At 43.5% G+C, this 19,913-nt stretch overlaps 1 protein-coding gene across 3 annotated transcripts in view; it reads right to left on the bottom strand.

Moving 5' to 3' along the window:
• foxp4 (forkhead box P4) overlaps positions 1-19,913 on the bottom strand; it is a 95,670-nt gene that overhangs the window by 30,042 nt on the left and 45,715 nt on the right. For all 3 annotated transcript variants that reach the window (XM_067587734.1, XM_067587733.1, XM_067587732.1), the window contains exons 3-4: positions 13,036-13,125; positions 1,791-1,913 (exon numbers count right to left, since the gene is read on the bottom strand). In XM_067587734.1, coding sequence (XP_067443835.1) covers positions 1,791-1,913; positions 13,036-13,125 — 213 coding nt within the window. The remainder of the gene's footprint in view (positions 1-1,790; positions 1,914-13,035; positions 13,126-19,913) is intronic.

Genomic DNA, 19,913 nt, shown 5'->3' with positions numbered 1-19,913 from the left:
TTCGGTCTCTCATCCGTCTGACCCTACAGTGAGCCGAGTACACACCACTACCCATCCTTACCACACACCCTGTGTAATATAATGGTCCCACCGTTTCTGTACAATGCCGTTTTACATTTCCAGTTTCAATCTTATCCCAGCCATAGCTTCAATTTTGCATAATTTACTGTGCTTTTGTATTATTATGTTCCTTCTTATCCTTAATTTATTTTAAATGCAAGACTAATTCCTTCTTTGCTTCTCTTTCTTTTCCATCTGTCTTCTCTCTCTTTTATCGCTCCTTAGGCGGAGTTAATCTCTCTTTTCCGCGTCACTAGCCCTGATCGCCTCCTCATCACACAGACAAATGCATATGCAAGCACACACGTGCACACGCGTACATACACACTTGGCTGGAGAGTGGTGAGTTGAGGGAATAATTAAGTGATAATTAAGGTCTTTTTAATGATTTGATTCAGTGGCTTTGTGCATTAAGAGTATGTGTAAGTGAGGCACTCACCTCTCCAGCCTATTACCATGACCTTGACTTTAGTGAACACACCAAGAAAGAAAGGCAGAGCAGCTGTAGCATAAGAAAAGGTTAGAGGAACCTTAAAGGTTAAAACACATACACTCACACGCACACACACTCACATGCAAATCCACAAATGTGTGCCCGTCCAAACACACAAATGCTGTGCAGCAGTAGGCCGTAAACCTTACTTACACACTCTTACACAATGCTGTATTGCCATGGGGATATGAAATTTAATGCTCCAGTGAGTGATATGTTGGTTGATTATTCTGCGTCTGTGTGTGTGTGTGTGTGTGTGTGTGTGTGTGTGTGTGTGTGTGTAAAAGTGCCTGATTTGCAGATATACACTAAGAGCAAGTCCATACTGTGGTTAATTAAGTGGGTGAGCAATGTTAAACTCAGTGGTTTTAATAGTGGGAGTGTAATGCGTGTGTGTGTGTGTGTGTGTGTGTGTGTGTGTGTGTGTGTGAGTGTGCATTATCAACCCCCTCTCCCCTCCGTCTCCTTTTTCCTAGTTAGAGAAAAAAAGAGCTGGTGAAGAGGTTCTTAACCGTCTGCATGTCTGTTTCCAGGAAGCCAGCACATTTCACATTTCCATTATGATACATGTTGTCAGATCTTCCCACTGCAATTTATACTCGCCTAAAGCTACCGCTCCTTATTAAATCTACTGTCTGCTCTAGCCTTGCATATGTGTGTATGAATGTGTTTTCTAGACATCCCCTATGCCGCAATTACTTCTCTATCTCCACGTTGTTAGTAGTCCACTTCACATCCTTTACAAGGCTCCATGTGTGTTTCGTGTGTGTAGGTAGGAGGTCGCAGGTTGGTGTGGCTGAGTATTTGACAGATCTGTTGCAGATGAGGTGTGTTTATTGGTTTATGTCGACATAGCAACCCCTCTATCACCTGCCGGGCATCAACGCACACTCCTGAATCACTATGATTCACTGGCTGATGCTAAAAAGATTACAAATGCGTGTGTGTGTGTGTGTGTGTGCGTGTGTGTATCATTAGGTGTGCAGGTGTGTGCCTGCAGGTGGGAGCATGCACATTCTCCCAGCAACAATGCTAAAGAGGAGGTATTCGAAATGACAATCTGTGTGTAAGTGGATATGTGGATGTGTGTTTATCTTCAAAGATCACCGAGCATTGAATAAGATACAATCATGCCCAGTGTGTGTCAGCGCCTACTAAAACAGACACATCCAAACATGCCGGCCTGGGACTGAGTCCAACTAGAGTGTGAGTGTGTGTGAATGTGTGTGTGTTTCACCTGCTGTAGCATAAGAGCCTGCTGTTGCTGCAGTAGGGCCTGGAGCTGAGGGGGAGACAGGATCTGTTGCATCTGCTGAGGAGTGATCATCTGTGGACTCATCATAGCCATGGACACTGGCACCTGGAGAAAGCACAGGGACACACATACATTTAATTTTTTTTTTTAAAAAAAGCACTTATATACTAGCTTGCAAAAGTAGGACAACTCAATCAATGGGTTAAGCTTTGTGTGAAAAAGCCCAGCCAGCACAGCGACCTTTAAGCATGACTGTGCCTGCAACTGAATGCTCAACTCAAAACAAACAATCTCAATGGAGGTTGTGCAGTATGCTGGTATGGACAGGTAAAGTTAGAGAGGTGTGTTGTCTTTCATTCTCTGTTGTCAGTCAGCGCTGAGAAAAGCTGGCAACATCAGACAAAGATAAATAGTCAGATACACCATGATACTGATGCATACGTATTGTTGACACTTTCCTGGTGTTGTCAAAAAAAAAAGGCAATTTATGTGACAACAGGCAGAGATACATGGACAGATATGCAATCGCCCTATAAAACATAAAATCTTATCTACTTCCATAAACACATGATTAGGACAGCCTCCGATTTTTTTTCCACACAGTCAAGCCTAGCTAAGAAGAAAGGAACAACAAAGTGGCTATCTGATGAGATGTCTATCTCATCAGATAGGACCGTAGGCAGGCAAAGGCAGAGATAGAGAGAAAGAGAGAGAGGGAGTGAGAGGACTAAGAGAGGAACGTGGTAATTCTTACAGATGTGTTGTGCAAGCACTCAATGCACATGCATTGTACACAATGATGGGCAGATATGCTAATCTGATTACAAACACTGTAAAGCTGAAGACAAACTAACCACAAAAAAACAGAAACTGAGACACAATGTGCGCACATAAAAGCAGACACAATATATGAAAAACCACACAAAGTCTGCTGACGGAGTTCTTTTGTATTTATTAACTAAATTAAGATTTGAGACAACAATGAAAGGGATAAAGACACAGAGCAGTTGAGGCACTGAGAGATATTTACAGAGAGACGGGGAGTGAGATTGAATCCGAGAGCTGATATTTTCTCTCTGTTTACAGGCTGAGGGATGACTAGCTCTTCCTTCACTGCCACACATTAATAAACTATACTGCTTTTTCAACACAAATAATCCTGTCTGTTAAGAAGTGGTGGCTGATTTACAGAGAAATAGTGAGTTACCGCCTCTAAAATTGGCCATTTATCTATATTCACTCGGTGGTGAAATATCAATCTTTCCCATGGTCAGACTGCGTGCGTCTGTGTGTGGGCTTGTGTGTGTGGGTGTGCAAAAGTGCCAGCGTGTGTGTAGCTCTCTTCAGAGCAGTCTATCTACTCACCACCTGAGGGGATGGCAGGTAGGGAGGGTGATGGGAGAGGGAATTGTGCGGTAGAGAGCAAGAGAGGGGACGAGCTGTCACTGGTAAATTAAATCTCTAAAGAGCTGATTTGACTTTGTAAACAAGCTCGGCCATAAATACTAACACCCTCTTTCCCACCTGGCCTCTCTCTCCCCCTCCCTCCCTCCCTCCCTCCCTCTATCCTTCCCTCCATCCTTCTGTCTCTTTTCCTCTCTATGCGTCTGTCATTGGTCCCAGACTCTGTCTATGTCTTTATCAATCCAGACTTCCCTAACTAAACGCACTCCCAGCCACACATAACAGTGAAGGGGTGGAAAGGAGGAGGTTTGAGAGCGCAGGGCAGATGTGGGCTAGGAAGTAGAAGAGGAGTGCGTTAGGGGATGTAGATGAATGAGCTGTAGCACATGAGTGTGTGTTTTAGCTGAGGGAGAGGGAGGAGAAGAAGAAGAAAAGACAGTCAGAGTGGGGTGAGATAGGGGAAGGGTGATGTTGTGGCACTTGGTAAAGGAACAGGCAGAGGGGATGGGAGGGAGGTGGAAAGGGTTGTGAGTAAGGTGGGGGTGGTGATGGGTGCGCTTGGCGTCATGCCAGCTTGCCCCCGCTGCCGGGCCTTGTCAGTCTAAGCTGCCAAATGAAAAGCTGTAATTAATTGCTCTTGTGCATCCCATTCTTCCTCCCTGACAACTCATACATTCTATTTTATACACACCACCATTGACATTTTCAAGTCACGGCTGTAATAATTATTGGAGTTATAGCACCTTTCTGTGTGTTGGCTGACGCCAGAACTAAATGCACGTGCGTGTGTGTAAGTGCTGATATACTGTACTGTATGTGTGTGTGCATGTGAATATACATGGAAGTGTGCGTGCGTGAACGTGCCTGCACGCATGTGTTTAAGGCTGAATGCGTGTGTGTGGCAGACTGAATGCTGAGTAGTTAAGGTTTGACGCCATTAATTGCCCCTATAATCTAATATCACAAAGCGTGGTGATTATGGGGCATGCGTTGCCACCGCCATACGACACCGCCAGCCTGAGAGCGCCCGCCACAAAACAAAAGCCTCGCCATTAGCGATTTGACGGGCCAGGACAAAAGCGCCTCACAATGCGGAATTATATTTTCATTCGGCTTTGTCTCTCCCGGTGAATGATTTCTCCCCTTTCATTGGACTGTGAATAGGGAGAGTCTGAAAAGCCGGGCGATTTGAAGTCAGGCATTTATTAAATGCATTTAATTTTTTCCGCTGTCGTCCCTTTTTTTTTCATGTTGCATGTTAATTTAAAAGAGAGAGATGCGTGGTAGATTAGTGTGAGAGAGGTGAGGCTGGGGGAGTGAGCGGAGGGGCGAGCAGAGAGAGGGGAGAAGGAAGGATACCATCCACACAGTAGAAGAAAGGAAAGAAGGATGGAAGGAAATGAGAGAAGAAGGAAGGAAATCAGGGTTAAAAAAAAGAAATGTGTGAAGAGTCTCACAGAGAGAGAAAGGAACCCTGCCCAGCAGGTTTTTGGATGGAGAAAGTGTGGCCTACGGCTTGAGGCGATGGTTGCAACAGCAAAACACAAACATGAATGTGGGTGAACAATCATGCAATGCTATACAGTACAGTAGGTTTTAAAGTGTGAAAGTTGAACCACTAATAATAGTAACATTTCAAAATCTAAGATGTTGCTCCAATCATTAAGATTCAAGAATCAGTCATACGTGCACGCACACACACACACACACACACACACACTGCTGTGGGGTCGGTGGCTGACAGAGGTCAAACCCTGCCATGGAGTGAGGGAGCTGGGGGAGGAAGGGATGGAGGGAGGAGAGGAGAAGCGAGAGACAGCCCTGTCGTTTACAGAGAGTGGAGGAGTAATTAGAGGGGTTGTTTGAAGAGGGAGTTTAACTGATTAACAAAGGAAGAGAGGGAGCGAGGGAGCGCCAGAAAGATGGGAAGGAGAAGGAGGAGAAAGGCATGGGGTCCCAGAGGAGTAAAGAGAGAGAAAGAGGGGGGATGTAACTTGCATCTCAATGAGGCTCCATCCCTCTCTCCTCTCCTCCCTTGATGACTTTTCATTCTAACGAGGAGGAAAGCCCCACTTTCCATTTCAGATGAAACCTCAGGAAGCGAGGAAGGAGGGCTATCTGATATTAAACCAGCGTGTAGCCGAGGGAATAAGCCCGGTGCAGCTCGGCACCGTGTTTCTATAGAGACAGGCTGGTTTAAATGACTGCATCATCTCTAATTTAGGAATGAACTTTGTATTTCACACCTTCACCTTCCTTGTAATTGAGGTCTCTTATTATAAAAGTACACCATCCTCAACCATCACATCAGATGCTTTTTTAATATATGCTGGTACATGCCAAATGATCACATTTAAAATAAATAAAGATGCTCTAAAGAATGTTTTGTCCTCTCCTGTTTGGTGGTAATTTTTAATGCAAATTTAAAAAAAAAAAAAAAAAAAAAAAAAATCAGAGAAACACACAAATCTCAACACTCCCTTGAGCTTCTCAAGCTGATAAATGTACTGCTACTGAGTTATTCACTCCATGCTGGCTCCAAAATGTGCGACCAGTACATGTAAGTGTGTAAGTGTGTATATGTGTGTGTGTGTGTATGTGTGTGTGATGTCAGTGAGTGGTGAGAAGAAAGGAGGCTATAATCAGAATCTAAACAGGCTCTCAGTCTAAATGATGCGGGCCCTGCCTCTGGGTCTATGGGGACACACGGGAGAGAGGGATAATTGAAAAAATGACAAGGAGAAAGCAGGAGGAAGAGAGAGGCTGACACAGACCTCCTCCCCTCCTCCTCTTCCTCCTCCTCCTCACCCCCCTCTCCTGGTAGGAGCAAACCCCAGCGCTGTTTATCCTTGTCACTGAGCATTACCACCTCACCCTGGACAGGACGCCTGCCTCTCTGTCTTTCTTCTTGTCTTACACACATGCACACACACACCTAGATGTGCTTACAAACCTTTGAACCTTTGAATCTTTTGTTCATTCCATATAATATCTTGCCATAATGGTTTTGTTGGCATCTTTATTAAAAAGTATCATGAATATTACAGCTTATTGCAAAGACTTAGATCTTTCAAGGGTGTTACTATTGCCACAGACCACTGATCTCTCCTCTAATTGGACAGTGGCAAAAGTTTGGCATGGTTAAAACGTAGAAACTGCATGGCTTTCCTTTGCGGCTGTAGCTGCCAGCAGGCAGGGGGGTAATTGAGAGCCTCCCATTGAAATACAATCCTCACTGTGCTGCTTCTTAGTGTGTAAAGGCTTTAACGGTGTGTGGTGAACTCTCCTGCTTCTTGCTGGTTCAGGATTTGTTTATTCGCCAGCTATCATCACTATCGCTCCTTCCCTCTTTCAATCCCTCCAGGTAAACAGCCTGTCTATGCTCATCATGCCAAGAAATGAGAGGAGGGCATAATGGAGGTGGGGGTGGTGGTGGCGGGGAGAGAGCAAGAGGGCAACAGCGAGAGACAGAGGAATGAAGGAGAAAAGCATTTGAGTGAAAAAGAGAAATTGAAGGAGTGCCTACTGTGCTGAGAGCGTTGTTTGGAGCTCAGGGCCAGGCCTCCACTGGAGGTAAAAGGGCTCCATTGTGTGTGGTGAGTACCCCTCCTCCAGCTAATCTGCCGCAGGGCCAGGGGCCACATTACTCTAGGGGGAACTGATGAGCGAAGCCAGGTGGGGCTAGGGATATTCTGAGCATCTTACCGCCCCAGACGTCAAACTCCCCCCCATTCCCTGAAGTTTTAGTCAGGGAGGTGACTTTTTCCTGAGTAATATGAGTAATGTCTATATCTATGAACAATATGTGTTGGTATGCACCAAAAATAGGTGCATGTGAAAGAAGAAGTTCATTGAAACTTTGTGTGTATGTCTCTGTCTATCACTTATTGCCTTCAAGCAACTACAGTATGTGTTGCATGCCAATATAGCTAACAATAATTCTGTATTGCCAAATTTTGTGATTCAAATTTTTCAGATAAACTAAAGGATTAAATGTTTCTTTATGGGTTTACATTTTTGAGATCCACGGTTTTCACAGGACAGTGTATGACAGACGATATGATATTTCTATTACAGCTGAATTGGATTTATTCTTTCCCTTTTTTGCAATGCCATTTCCGTGTGAGAGAAATTCACAAACCAAATTCCTATAATATTATCTGATAAAATAACTAATACACAGTTGTTTTTTTATTTGGATTAAGGCTTAAGTGTATTTAATCCTATAAATAATATTGCTTCTGGTGACTTTATTACATTGTTTGCGAAGTTGCTCAAAGCTGGCAGGCGTATAATATAAGCGATAAGGTAGTTTTCACATATTCATATCAAATATGATACATCTGGCTTTATTCAACACGGTCAGGTGTAAAAGTTTGTCTTTTGGCAGGTTTCTAGGAGCAAACTGAATTGGAGATAAGGGCCAAGCTGAGCACAAAGGGGCTGAGATGAAGGTTGGAGGACGGTTGACTGGTTGTGTGGAAACATGCATGCAAGAATGGGTGAATAGATGGAATGATAGAGGAGTGAGGAAAGTGGAGCCCACGGAGGGACCACGGGCTGCTGAGAACCGTGAGTTGGGGTCTCTACTGACCATGCACACATAAACACACACTCATACACATACAGTACGCATGTGGACGCGCATAACACACAGCTCTCCCTGACAGGGGCCAGACAAAATGAAAAAAAAAAGAGAGAAACTTCAGAGAGGACAGTGAAAGACCAGCAAGTTCAAGTGGAAAATCCTCCCCCTCCTCCCCCTTCTCCTCCCTTCTTCTCCCCCTGTCCGCCGCCTCCCTCTATCTAACGCCCCAGTGCTTCAGAATAAAAATGACAACACATTTCCAGCAACACACACGCAGACACACACACACTGAGGGCACTTCATTGGGAAGTGAGAGAGGCCGTTATCGACCATATTTCATTACTGATTTCACTCATGTTTCAAATCACAAAATAAGAGTTTCACACTTCAGTGACCAGACCCAAACCCTCCTCTCCATCCTTCCCTCCGTTTGTCCACCCCTCTGCCCAGAGCCAAACCCATTCCACTGGCTGCTCAACCTCTTCCCATACACCCTTCACAAACTGTCAGGACCCCGTGCACCCCCAGCCCTTTTCCAACCCCCCCCCATCCCAACACACACACACATACACACTAACCTACACACACAGTCCCAATTCCCTCCACATCAAATAAGAGAAACTGCCAACTAAGCACTTTCATTGAGTGGACAAAAGGAGTGCTTTGGGAAAAACACTTTGAAAGGAAATAAAAGAGAACGAGAGAAGGAACCGCTTCAGTACCGCAGACTCTGGGGGGCTAAACACTCATCTTTCCACATACTTTTGTTGATTAGTTAAAAGACTTTGAACCTTGCCTCAGAATCTCTATGTTTTGGAGTTTTTCACAAACCGATAGTGGTTCAGATGATGTAGCTGGGAAAGGCAGAAAACAATTGTGCAACATATAGCAAACGGGTGAAATAGGATTGATTAAAAGTGGTTTCATTGAAATAAAATCTCTGAAAGACTGACATGACTCAGTTTCCTCCTACCGTCTTTTCTGCGTGGCTCCCTCTCCAGCCTCCATCCCACTGTGCTGGTGCCAGCCCTCTCCAGAGAGCAGAGAGCCGAGCTAATTAACATATCTCTAATGAGTCTTTTCATTTTTTTCCTAATTAAATGAGCTCCTAAATAATACATGAAAACAGGACACCGCGCTATTCAATTACATACGTATGGGCCACAGCCAAGCACGTGCGTTAATCTGTATGTGTGCATGCCAAGTGGCAGTGTGTTAAGTGTGCCAGGCGTGTGTCTGCCAAGTGGGTGTATATGTGTCTGCTTGTGCCCACCCAGTGTATGAGCGCGTGCCAAGTGTGTCCATTGTAGAGAACGTGTGGCAGGTCATGGACCTGGCATGCTATGTATCATGCTGGGTAATCCGCCAATTGCCACTCTGTCTGCCAACTGTGTGCCCACCCATTCACTTGGTCGCACTTGTGCCACCACCAATTAAGGTGACTGTGGCACTTATGTCCAATAGCTAACACAAACACACACCTACACAGTGAGATTATCTAAAGGGCATCTTTAAAGTGTAATCTCTTATAGAAGAAGGGCCTATTTAACCTATATTTATTCAAGAAAGACTGCCTGAGCTTGCTCTTTTCCCACAATACCCTACTTCATAACAAATTCACACCTGAGAGATGCTTGGTTAGCCACAGGTTTCTGCATGCTTTGCTTAAGGGCACCATAACAGTTGTTGCCAAATAAGTACATGGTTTACAAGACTTTGCATCTCTAACCTCTTTACTACCAATCCCCAGTTAATCTAATTTTGTAATATTCCATGTCTTGAGTCAACTGCGTCAATCAGAAGTTTGGCTGACAATGCCACTTTGTGCGAAAGGCAAGATATGGCTGACCAATATTATAAAAAAACCTACTTTATGCATTAGACTCATTACTACTAAAGTATGTGACAGAACGAGACCATAAGCATAACAATTTATGTAAGATACTGATTCAACATGGCTTTTTTCCCCCAATTTTCAGACACTTAGAGTGTCATTATCTGCAAACATGATTAAGTATTATTGATATTGGTGTAAAATAATACATTTGTTTCTAATGTCAAATCAAAACATCTCTATGATCTTGAATCATCAAACTCCTAAATAATCACTTGAAACTATTCTGATTATTGTGCTTTTCAGCAACTGTAGCTACAATTTGGTTGCAGACAATCAATTTTTTCTTGCAATTGCCTGTCTAGAGACTTGCGCTATTGTCGGGTTTCTCCTGAATGTGACACATGACAGCGTGACACGTATACACACACAGACACATGCACACACAGTGGATTGATACCATCTCACACAGCCAGCCAAACACAGAGACTATCTTTGAGCAACCAATCAAAAAGCAGATATAATCTCAGAGTTTCTTTTGCTCTCAGCTCAGATCCTCCCCTCTATTATAAATAAAGAAAAGAAGAGAAATATGATGGGGAAGGGGTGGAGGTGTGGGGTGGGGGGGTGGGGGAGGGGGGCATGAGGGGGGCTTGTCAGCACAGACCAAGGCTTCTCCAGAGAAGTCAAGACACGAAAAGAAGTCTTCCCGCTCTCCCTGTCTGCCTCTGTCGTTCTCCCTCAGAGAGAAGGGAAAAATCTAATTATCGAGCTCTTAAAGATCTCATTATTGGCTGAGGCTCATTTGCATGTGTGAGAGCAGCCCAGCAGGAACCAACCTGAGGACGGCCATTTTGTGCCTGATGTGAGCCACTGTGTCACTGTACAGTCGCTTACCGCCACCTTAAGAAATGACCAGATGAAATGTCTGGCCTCACTCCCTCCGACAGATGACGGCTTTAATTACATCATTTCAAAATGTTCATAAGGCTGGAAATTACAGTAATTAAGAGATTTCTACCCCTTAGTAGCCAGGTTTGTTGTGAGGTCTAGTAAACAACTTCAGTGCTGCTGCTGTAAACACACACACACACAAACAACAGTTGACCTACACTTTGTGCTTTGGTGTTTGTGCCTGCAGAGTCAGAAACAAAGGCAGACACACAAACACACACGCATACACACAAGTAAATCCAAGTGTGTATGTTGGAAGGGTGTGTGGGGCCATGTGAACTGACAGCTCAGACAACAGAGATGTAGCGCGGATGCCCTGGAGAGGACAGAGAGGCTAGCTAGGCCAGGCACCAACAAACAAGACAAACAAGACAGAGATGGAGGGAGTAGAGGAGGGGTAGAGTGGGGTGTGTATGTGTTTGTGTGTGTGTGTGTGTGTGTGTGTGTAAGTTTGAGAGAGAAAGAGAAAAAAAAGGGAAATCAGTAGAGGTTAATACTCATTAGAGATGAACGTATGAGGCGGGTCAACTGAACATGCAAATGACCTGCGTTTGACCCTGTTCATGCAAGACTGCTGTCACAGGTTGATCCCTCGTAAACATTCATAGCAACTCAACTGTTGTTCCTTACACTTCACTGCTAAACAAAAGATTTACATTATATTGCAACTTTCAATTTCACTTCCCTCTACATGTTTACTTCCCTACTCTCTCTTATGCTCTTTCAAAAATGTATCAGGAAGTGAACAGTTGTTTAAACATGAGTATGTCTTAAGATTTCCATTACTTATAGAAATACTTGTTCACAAGAACAGAATAGGGAAGTCTGAGTTGAAACATTTGAATTGACCACCAGTGCAGATTTAAAACCAGAGACAGAAAAGACACTTCTGCAGGTCTAAGGTTTTGCGTGAATGGCTGAACGACTGCGGCACATGTATGAATATCAATCCACCACTTAGTGTTGATTTACAGTATAAATACAATTTTAATCTTTACATTATTTTACAGTACAGATGTATTATGTATTATGATAAAAACAGTATTTGTTCTATTATTCTCGTACCCCTTAGAAGTCACCATGTAATTTCTCCAACTGCCAGTTTCTATCCAAAGTAAATAAAGCGATTCTGATTCCAATTCAGGTTTTGATTAAAGTGTAATCCTCAAGATCCACAGTTTTTACATTTTATTTCATTTTTGACATCTTCTGTAATAAGCAGTCATTAACACTGTGGCATTTTTACACTTCCCAGAGGTCACTTGGCAATTAAACTGCATGGCCAACACTGCAAAATCTTTTTCTTTGGAGTTTCCATTGATGACGTTTGAGTTTAATATGATTTTTTTTTTCTTTTTCTCTACTCTGTCAAGGAGGCCACTGCTGTTCATGCTAAGTACCCAGCTATCCATTTGTTTATTGCAAACAAACCCCTCTTGCTGTTGTTGGAAACATAAAAGGCAGTTTCTGCGCACCAAAGGGGTTTTCCAGGAGAAACACACGCAACACCAAATATTTATGATAACAAATGCAAATGCTTCCATGAAGGATGAATTTGATGTTTTATTGTTAGCAGTTTAAATATGCATTTTAAATATTGAGGCATATCACAAAATTGCAAAAAGTTGCCTTTTATCTCTAAATCCAGAACAGTATTTTCACCTTTAAATAAGATTTATTTAACAAACGATAAGTTTTTCATTTTTCCCACAAACACCTTATAGTGTTTCAAATAAATTTGAGCTTATCCTTCCCTCTGACTCACACACGTCTCTCTCTCTTTTCCTTTCACCGTTTCCCATACTTTGATGGGCTGGCTGTCAGTTTATCATGTGGCATGTTAATGGGAAGAGCAGTGCAATAGCCAGACTGCTTGCTGCTCTAGTGGACCCATGGCCCCTCTTTATTGATATGAGACGCAACTACAAATCACACTTCTGCATGCGCTCTGCATATCACATTATAGTAATAAACTGCCAAACATGATGCCATATGTGATATTTATCAACACACACTGAGAGTAATAATGTATGTGTGCTGTCAGTGTGTGTGTGTCCTCCTCAAGTGTCTTTCACTGGGGATCCTGCACTCCAGCTAACCCCACTCTCTCTGCTTACTGTGGAATTCAACTCTGAAAGCAGCTTGCTACCCAATCACTACAAAGACCTCATTCACACACACACTAACAATCACACACACATGCTTTCACAGAAAAAGAGAGAGAGAGAGAGAGAAAGAGAGAGAGACACAGACAGAAAGAGAGAGAAAAGTATGCGCCTATATCACACTGCGTAGTTGACGTGGCAGGTTGGTGAAGGCAAAGCTGCAGCAGCCAGGGGCTTAATAATATACAGATTCTGACAAAGCAACACTTGGGTTGTGCATCTGTTTGTGTGTGTGTGTGTGTGTGTGTGTCTGTGTGTGTGTGTGTGTGTGCGTGCTCTGACCTGCACAGGGCTCTGTTTGACCTCATTGCTGCCAGGGGAGTTGAGTCCAGAGGCCTGCTGGAGGAGGAACTGTCTGGCTGCCTGGAGCGCCTACGAGAGAGAAATAGAGATGATCAGATGTTCATCGTGCGCACATACAGACACGTAAACAGGACTCGTACGGGGGAATATTTTCAACATTAGAGTCTTAAAACCACCTAAGTCAAGTGTATTTTCAATTTCACGACAACGTACACCCATACGATCAAACTTTTTTCTTTTTCAATTTAGAAAAAAGAAACGCAAAAACACTTTTTCATACTGGCCACTCTCAGTGCCCTCTCACTTTGCCAAGCTGTCAGGTCTGATTTCCTCAACCTGAGACGTCCACCTGGCACATGTACAGCGTGCTTGAGTGTGTGTATCTTAGGTGTGTGTGTGTGTGCGCCTACGTGACTGAATTCATCCCGACTCATTCAAAACCTGCCTTAACTCCAAAATTCGGACCATCTCTTCTTTCCATTCTTTGTTTCTCTGCCCTCCCTGCTGCTTCACTCTCTCTACCACACCCCCTTTCCTCCTCCCCTCTCTCTATCTTGCTCTTTTCCAAGGAAGGTGCAAAGTGGGTTTTCCACATCCTCTGAGGCAGAAGTGTGTCAGCATATCTTCATTTGTGTTGGTTGCACTGTGTTTATATGTGCCAGAGTGATGTAAGGAGCTATTTGCCCTGATGTGCCCTGAAGAGCTGTGACTAACCACCACCCACGTCTTCCCGTTTCTCCTCTTTCTGCCCTCCAGAGCTCTCCATTCAAACCAGTAACACCATCTCCTTCCATCCATCTCCTCCCTTCACTCTGCACTTGAGTCTTACTGATTCATCCTTCCGGCACCGCTATCTAAAGCCATCCCTCCCGCTGTCTCTCCTTTTGCCACCTTCCATTTCTCCCATAATTACATTAAAAATAGTGTAAATGTCTTTCTTTCTGTCATTACATTCCCAACTTTTCTTTACTGCGTTGTTTGTTGCTGTGTTAAAGCTCGCTATCATCAAGACAAATCAGTCCCTGAGGCACGGGCATTTTTGTCGGAATGTCTGAACTGCGCTGAAAACAAAACAAGAAAACACCCATCTCAAAACACAAGAGCCGCCTTGAACTTACTGTAAGCGCACACTCACACTCACACACACAAGCACAACCTCATGACAGAGGGTTAGAGAGGGGAGACAGCAGGATGCACATTTGCTTCCTCTGACTCAAAGGGGAAAGGTTCCTCAGTAAATATTGATTTATGAAAGTCCGTGTGTGTGTGTGTGTGTGTGTGGGTGTGTGTGTGGGTGTGTGTCTGTAGTGTGTGTGTGTGTGTGTGCGTGTGTGTGGACACCACAAATTAACGGCCAGAATGAGGGATTTTCTTTACCATGGAAGCTCTTACTCAACCATGCAGAACCAGATATCTGCATCATTTCACAACTACAAAAAAAACCCCGTAACGCTGCGAAACAGTGCAGCACACAGTTACTGCATATTGTCACATATTTAATGAATTGTCAAATTAGAAGCTTGGGTACATTAAGTAATGTTTAATTACAAAAACAGAGAGGGAGATTAGAGGGAGACAGAACGGGAGAGAGAAGTTCTCTGTGCAGCCGGAGTGATGAAAACCATCTGTATTGAGCACACTTGCTACTTTTGCTGAGACCACAATTAAAACACACACACACACACACACACACACACACATGGACGTGGCTCTGGACGTGCCTATATACACACACACACACACACACATGAATTTTAACACTTTTAACAAAAATCTTGGGAACCCCCTCCCATTTACTGGTTTGACCTCAGCATTAAAGCCGGCACAGACATATACACACACACATAGAAACACCAACAAAAAAAAACACAACCGCCCAGTTTGTTGGCATGTGGTGTGAATTACTCCTTGAACACCCTGTCTGCCTAAGCGTGAGTGTGTGGGTTCGTCTGTGTTCGTGTGTATGCGTGTGTGTTGGCAGGAGTAAGGGAGGCATGTCTGGCAACAATAAGGGACAATTCCACCCAAATTACCACCCTGATTACCACTATATTAAAGAGCCATTTATGGCTTTCATAAACGCTACAACCAAGCAGAGGTGATGCCTGTCTCCTCTCCTATGCCTGTATTCATAGACATGTGTGTGTGTGTGTGTATGAGACAAGAACTATGAAAAAACATGTGATTTTCTATTTATTTAAACAAAGTTTGTATTGTGGATTTAGATACTGGTTTATTAACACGTGCCAGTTAAGAGGGAAACCTGTGGAAATTAATTACTGTAAAGGTGGCATTTTAAAGTTTGATACCATGATCAAAGAAAACAACAGTTTCTAATTGGCCAACAGGAGTCTTAGAGCTGGGAAATCTTTTTTTTCTGTATTGAAATATATTTATTACTTATAACATATTGTAACTTATATATGTTTTTCATAAGACAAAACTCTTCACTCTTGCACTCTTGTGTAAAACAAAACCCTCAATAAGTAATTGTGTTAGTCTTTGCTTACAATTTTCTTGGAGTCAATTTGAACTATAGAATTTTGTACAACTATAACATGATATAATCACATCATCCTGACACGATTCCACGGCAAGTTAATATGTGTTGATATGGAATTATTGCCCAGCGGCTCAAACATGGTCCAACTCAACAGTTAAATCACTTTTCTACTTTTCCTCTATTCCCAATGGTTGCATCCAAAATCATTCCCTCTTTCACTCATTCATTACTCCCTATATAAACAGTGAGTTGGGACACTTAACGTCATCACTGAAAGGCTGCACAACTACAGTTTTTCATCTATAAAATGGAAAGTAATGCATTGTAGAATTGTTGACAGAAAGTAGTGCCACTAATACCAATTTTAGATTTTAGAGCAAAGCTTAAGTCTTACTAAACTGCAGGTAACCATAGAAACAGTGCTCCTATTTCACAGTATGCTACTCAGAAGTGAAACTAGCCATACTGTAAATTAAAGTTAAGTGACTAAAAACAAACCTTAAAAAGTGGATGACTATTTAAACACAGACTTGTGGTAAGAAACCATGGTATATGAGCAATAATACACTCTGAGGCATTCCACTATAGACGATAGTGAACTCAACTAGGCAAATTTCTTCATCCTCAGCATGTCCTCCATTATTTTTTATCAGGATAAGCTGTTGTGTATTATTCCTTGTAAATCTTAAAATTCATTGTAAATGAATGTAAATGTAAATATTTAAAAGCAAATGATCTATTATTTAGTTTTATAACTGTATTCTACTAGTAATGCCATTAACATTTTGTACAGGTTATTGGGAGTGATGTTAGCTCATTGCCCAAAATGCATACGTTTGTTGTCACAGGTTTGGTACACACACACACACACACACACACACACACACAAGCGCACACATAAAAGTCATGAGCAACAAGAGCCAAACTCTCATATCTACTGTTTCAAGAAGCACTCCTCTTCTTTGACCCTTCTCTTTCATTTCTCCTCTTCACACTCACTCCTTGCCTTTTTCTCTCTGTGACCTGGGTGAGCTGTAGCATTGTAAAGCACGCCCCCACCTCCACCCACCCACACACACGCTCACCCACACACACACACACCAGCTCCTCCTAGACTCCCCCAACCCCAACTCCCTGCTCCCCCTGTGGCATTCTTGGGGGTGCACTGCACCTTTAAAGAAAATATGAGGGAGGCCTAAGAGGGAGGCATAACAACAGAGTCTTTGTGCTGCCGCGGAGCACACACACACACACACACACACACACACACACACACACACACACACACACACACACATCGGTGGTGTCAGACAGGTTTTATTAGAGTGAGAGAGGGAGGGAGGGAGGAGGAGGAAGGGGAAGGAGGGGTGAGGAGGTCACTGCTCAGCTTGGAGGCCTGAGAGCACAGTGTGAGAGTGTGTGTGTGTGTGTGTGTGTGTGTGTCAGTTCAGTGTGTGAGTTCTTCTGACTTGTCATCGCTCCCCTCTGTAAATCATCGCCTCTGACACAGCCTTTAATAACAGTGCATTTTTTAATTCAGCAGGGTCACACACTCAAATAGACACACACATACAGCAAAGGCTAGTCTCTCTCCTTAACAGGATTCCGAAAAATGGCTGACAACTTTGTTTCTTTTAAAGGAGGGGCAGTTTGAGGATCCATTAGGAGAGAAGGAGGAAAATTTCATTTAGCTGAGTGTGTATAATAATCTTGCAATGTGGAAATGCATTTGTGTCCTTTTCTGCGTGTGAAAGTGTGTGCAACTCCACCTATCGTGGCTGAGACGTCAAGTTGAATCTCAGATAAGAACAAAAAACGTGACAACTAACATGTAGCAAGGCCAGGCCTTCTTAGATAGACGTAGGTGTGTGTGTGTGTGTGTGTGTGTGTGTGTGTGTGTGTGTGCGTGCCTGGCTCAGGTTGCTAAAGCAAATAAGTCTGTGTGTGTGATGAATCTGGCCTCTAATCCACCCAGTGTGTTTGGGTGAGACAGGGAGAGAGAACGCAGGAATAAGCAAAGTAATCTAAACAGAGAGACATAGGGAGGGAGGAGGAGGAGGAGAAGGGGGGAGACAGAGAGAGAGAGAGAGAGAGAGAGAGAGGGAGAGAGAGAGACAGAGAGAGAGAGAGAGGGAGAGAGAGAGAGAGACAGGTGGGTACCATATGTTGGAGTAATCCGTCAGCACTGACTGAGGTCCATTGTTGACGGCCGAAACGAAACAAACCCGTCCCCCTTCTACCCTCTCCTCCTCATCCCCCCACCCCCCCTAGATAAACAGCCCCCGGGGCAGACAGTGGGCTGTCCTTGGGGGGAAGAGGGAGGAAGGGCAAGGGGGAGGCAGGTGGTATCAGATTTCTTCGCTCTTAGACCAAGAAGAAGAGAGTACAAAAAAAAAAAAAAAAAAAGAAGAAAGGAGCACAAGTGAGGGTGAGTCTGTCCACGACAGAGCTAAACTAGCCTAGACTAAGCGAGTGATTCAGATGTTTCAGCAGTGTTGGACGCAACAGATCTCTCCAGCGCCAAACGCCAAACAAGTATCCCCTGTCCGCCTTACTAGCTCAGCACCCCTGGAAAGAGACGCTTCTAATGCACCTCTCCTCCATTCCTCTATCCCTGGTGGATATATACAGGGTGAAGACGTAGAAAAGAGCCCGTCACACCCAGCTGCTTCTCTACAGGCCTGCACGCTCTCTGATTTTGGATCAGTGGGAGAGACTGGGTTCAGAAAGGAGTAGTGGATCTTCTTTTTTTTTTCATACTTATTTCTCTCTATCTCCTTTCTGGAGCGCTGTCATTGAAGCTGAAAGCCAAGCTAAAGCTGCCTCGATGCTGCCGTCCTCCTGGGTCACCCCGGTGATCCCTTGTATCCGTGTGCACTGCGCCTCTTCACTTTGGCACCAAAAACACCCCCAAACTCCAATAAACTCCCGCTCTTACTTTAATTTACTCCCTCCCTCTAGCTTGGTCTTTGCTACTCTCTACTAGTTTTTCTTGCTCTAAATCTCTCTTATCTTTGATTCCGTCTCTTTCTTTGGATACTCAAAGGGAATCATGATCAGAAAGGAGATGAAACGAGACGGAACAGATGTAACACAATTTACAAAGCATGTAAATTTGTTAAAAGGAAGGTGAAGCTACAATACCTGTTCACATGCCTTCAGAGGCTGGCCCGGTATTTACACCCACACACACTGTACACAAAGTCATATCACTGAAGAGGTGACAGTTAGCGGGATTGCTATGTGACTGCAGGGCATATGTGAGTGAAGGCTTGGTTACAGCAGTGGTGGAATCTCACATATCAAATACATCACTGTCATTCACCACAAAAACCAGATTGCTTTCCCAGATCACTCCTACTTTCTTTCTCTCCGTCTACATCACCCGATCTGTCTCTTGCTCTCACTCCGCCTTTCCATATAATGTATAGCTCACAAAAGTTTGCCTGGCATTTTTCCAAGTATTTGGTCTTTCTTTTGCCCTGCCCCCCTCCCCTCTCCTCTCCAGAAATCTGTTACCCATACCCTTATTTGCCACAGTAAATTCTGAGAGCAGATATGGGTTAGACGGAGGCCTAAAATAGACTGTCCAGGCCTACCAATGGAAACCAAGCTTTGTAAATGCAGCTGTTGGCCTTATGAAGGGACCCTTGCCTTCCCTTGACTGTCAGACAAAAGAGCCACTACCGTCACGGCAGCTGTGTGACTGAGATAGGTAGCTAAAAGGAAAGCTGCATTTAGGATTAGTACAAAAATATGTAAGGGATGGTTAGAAAAGATTTGTTGAAAGTATCATTTTAGCAAGGAAGATAATGACCATATACTGTTTTCTATAGTTACTGTAAATTCCTGAGAAGATTGGCAGTCTCATATTGTTGTACTTATTAACTGTGGCCCAAGTCTGGAAGTTTTTATTCCAACCAAACATTATAGCAGCTGATTTCACTGATGCTCATATTTTCCACCAGACATTAAATTTAATAGGAAATTTGCTGGATTATGTAAAAAAGTAAGTACAGCGTGGAAAATGAGGAATTCTGCTCAGCAGGTAGCTTCTTTGTTGCAGGAAGCAAATGTTTTAAAGTAAGTACAGAAAAAATAGTATTTATAGTACCGTTGTGAGAAACTGAAAAACTCATTGGGCCAATTGTGGCCAAATTTGTTTGAGGTAATTTCAACAATGTAAGAACTAATTTGTCAAAAAGTTGTTAATTTCACTGCGCAGTGTAACCTCTTTAAAGTTAGATACTATGTTTTAAATGTTGCTATGGAGCAGAGAGGTAAGGAAATGGGTAGTGGTATATGTTTAGGGCAGATCAGGGGTTTCCAGGGGGTAAACATATAAGGGTAAGGG

This window comes from Thunnus thynnus, chromosome 4 (assembly GCF_963924715.1).
Source record: "Thunnus thynnus chromosome 4, fThuThy2.1, whole genome shotgun sequence".
In the NCBI taxonomy this organism is placed as follows: Eukaryota; Metazoa; Chordata; class Actinopteri; order Scombriformes; family Scombridae; genus Thunnus; species Thunnus thynnus.
The sequence above is the reverse complement of the archived record's forward strand: the minus strand, read 5'-3'. Positions and strand labels throughout refer to the sequence as shown.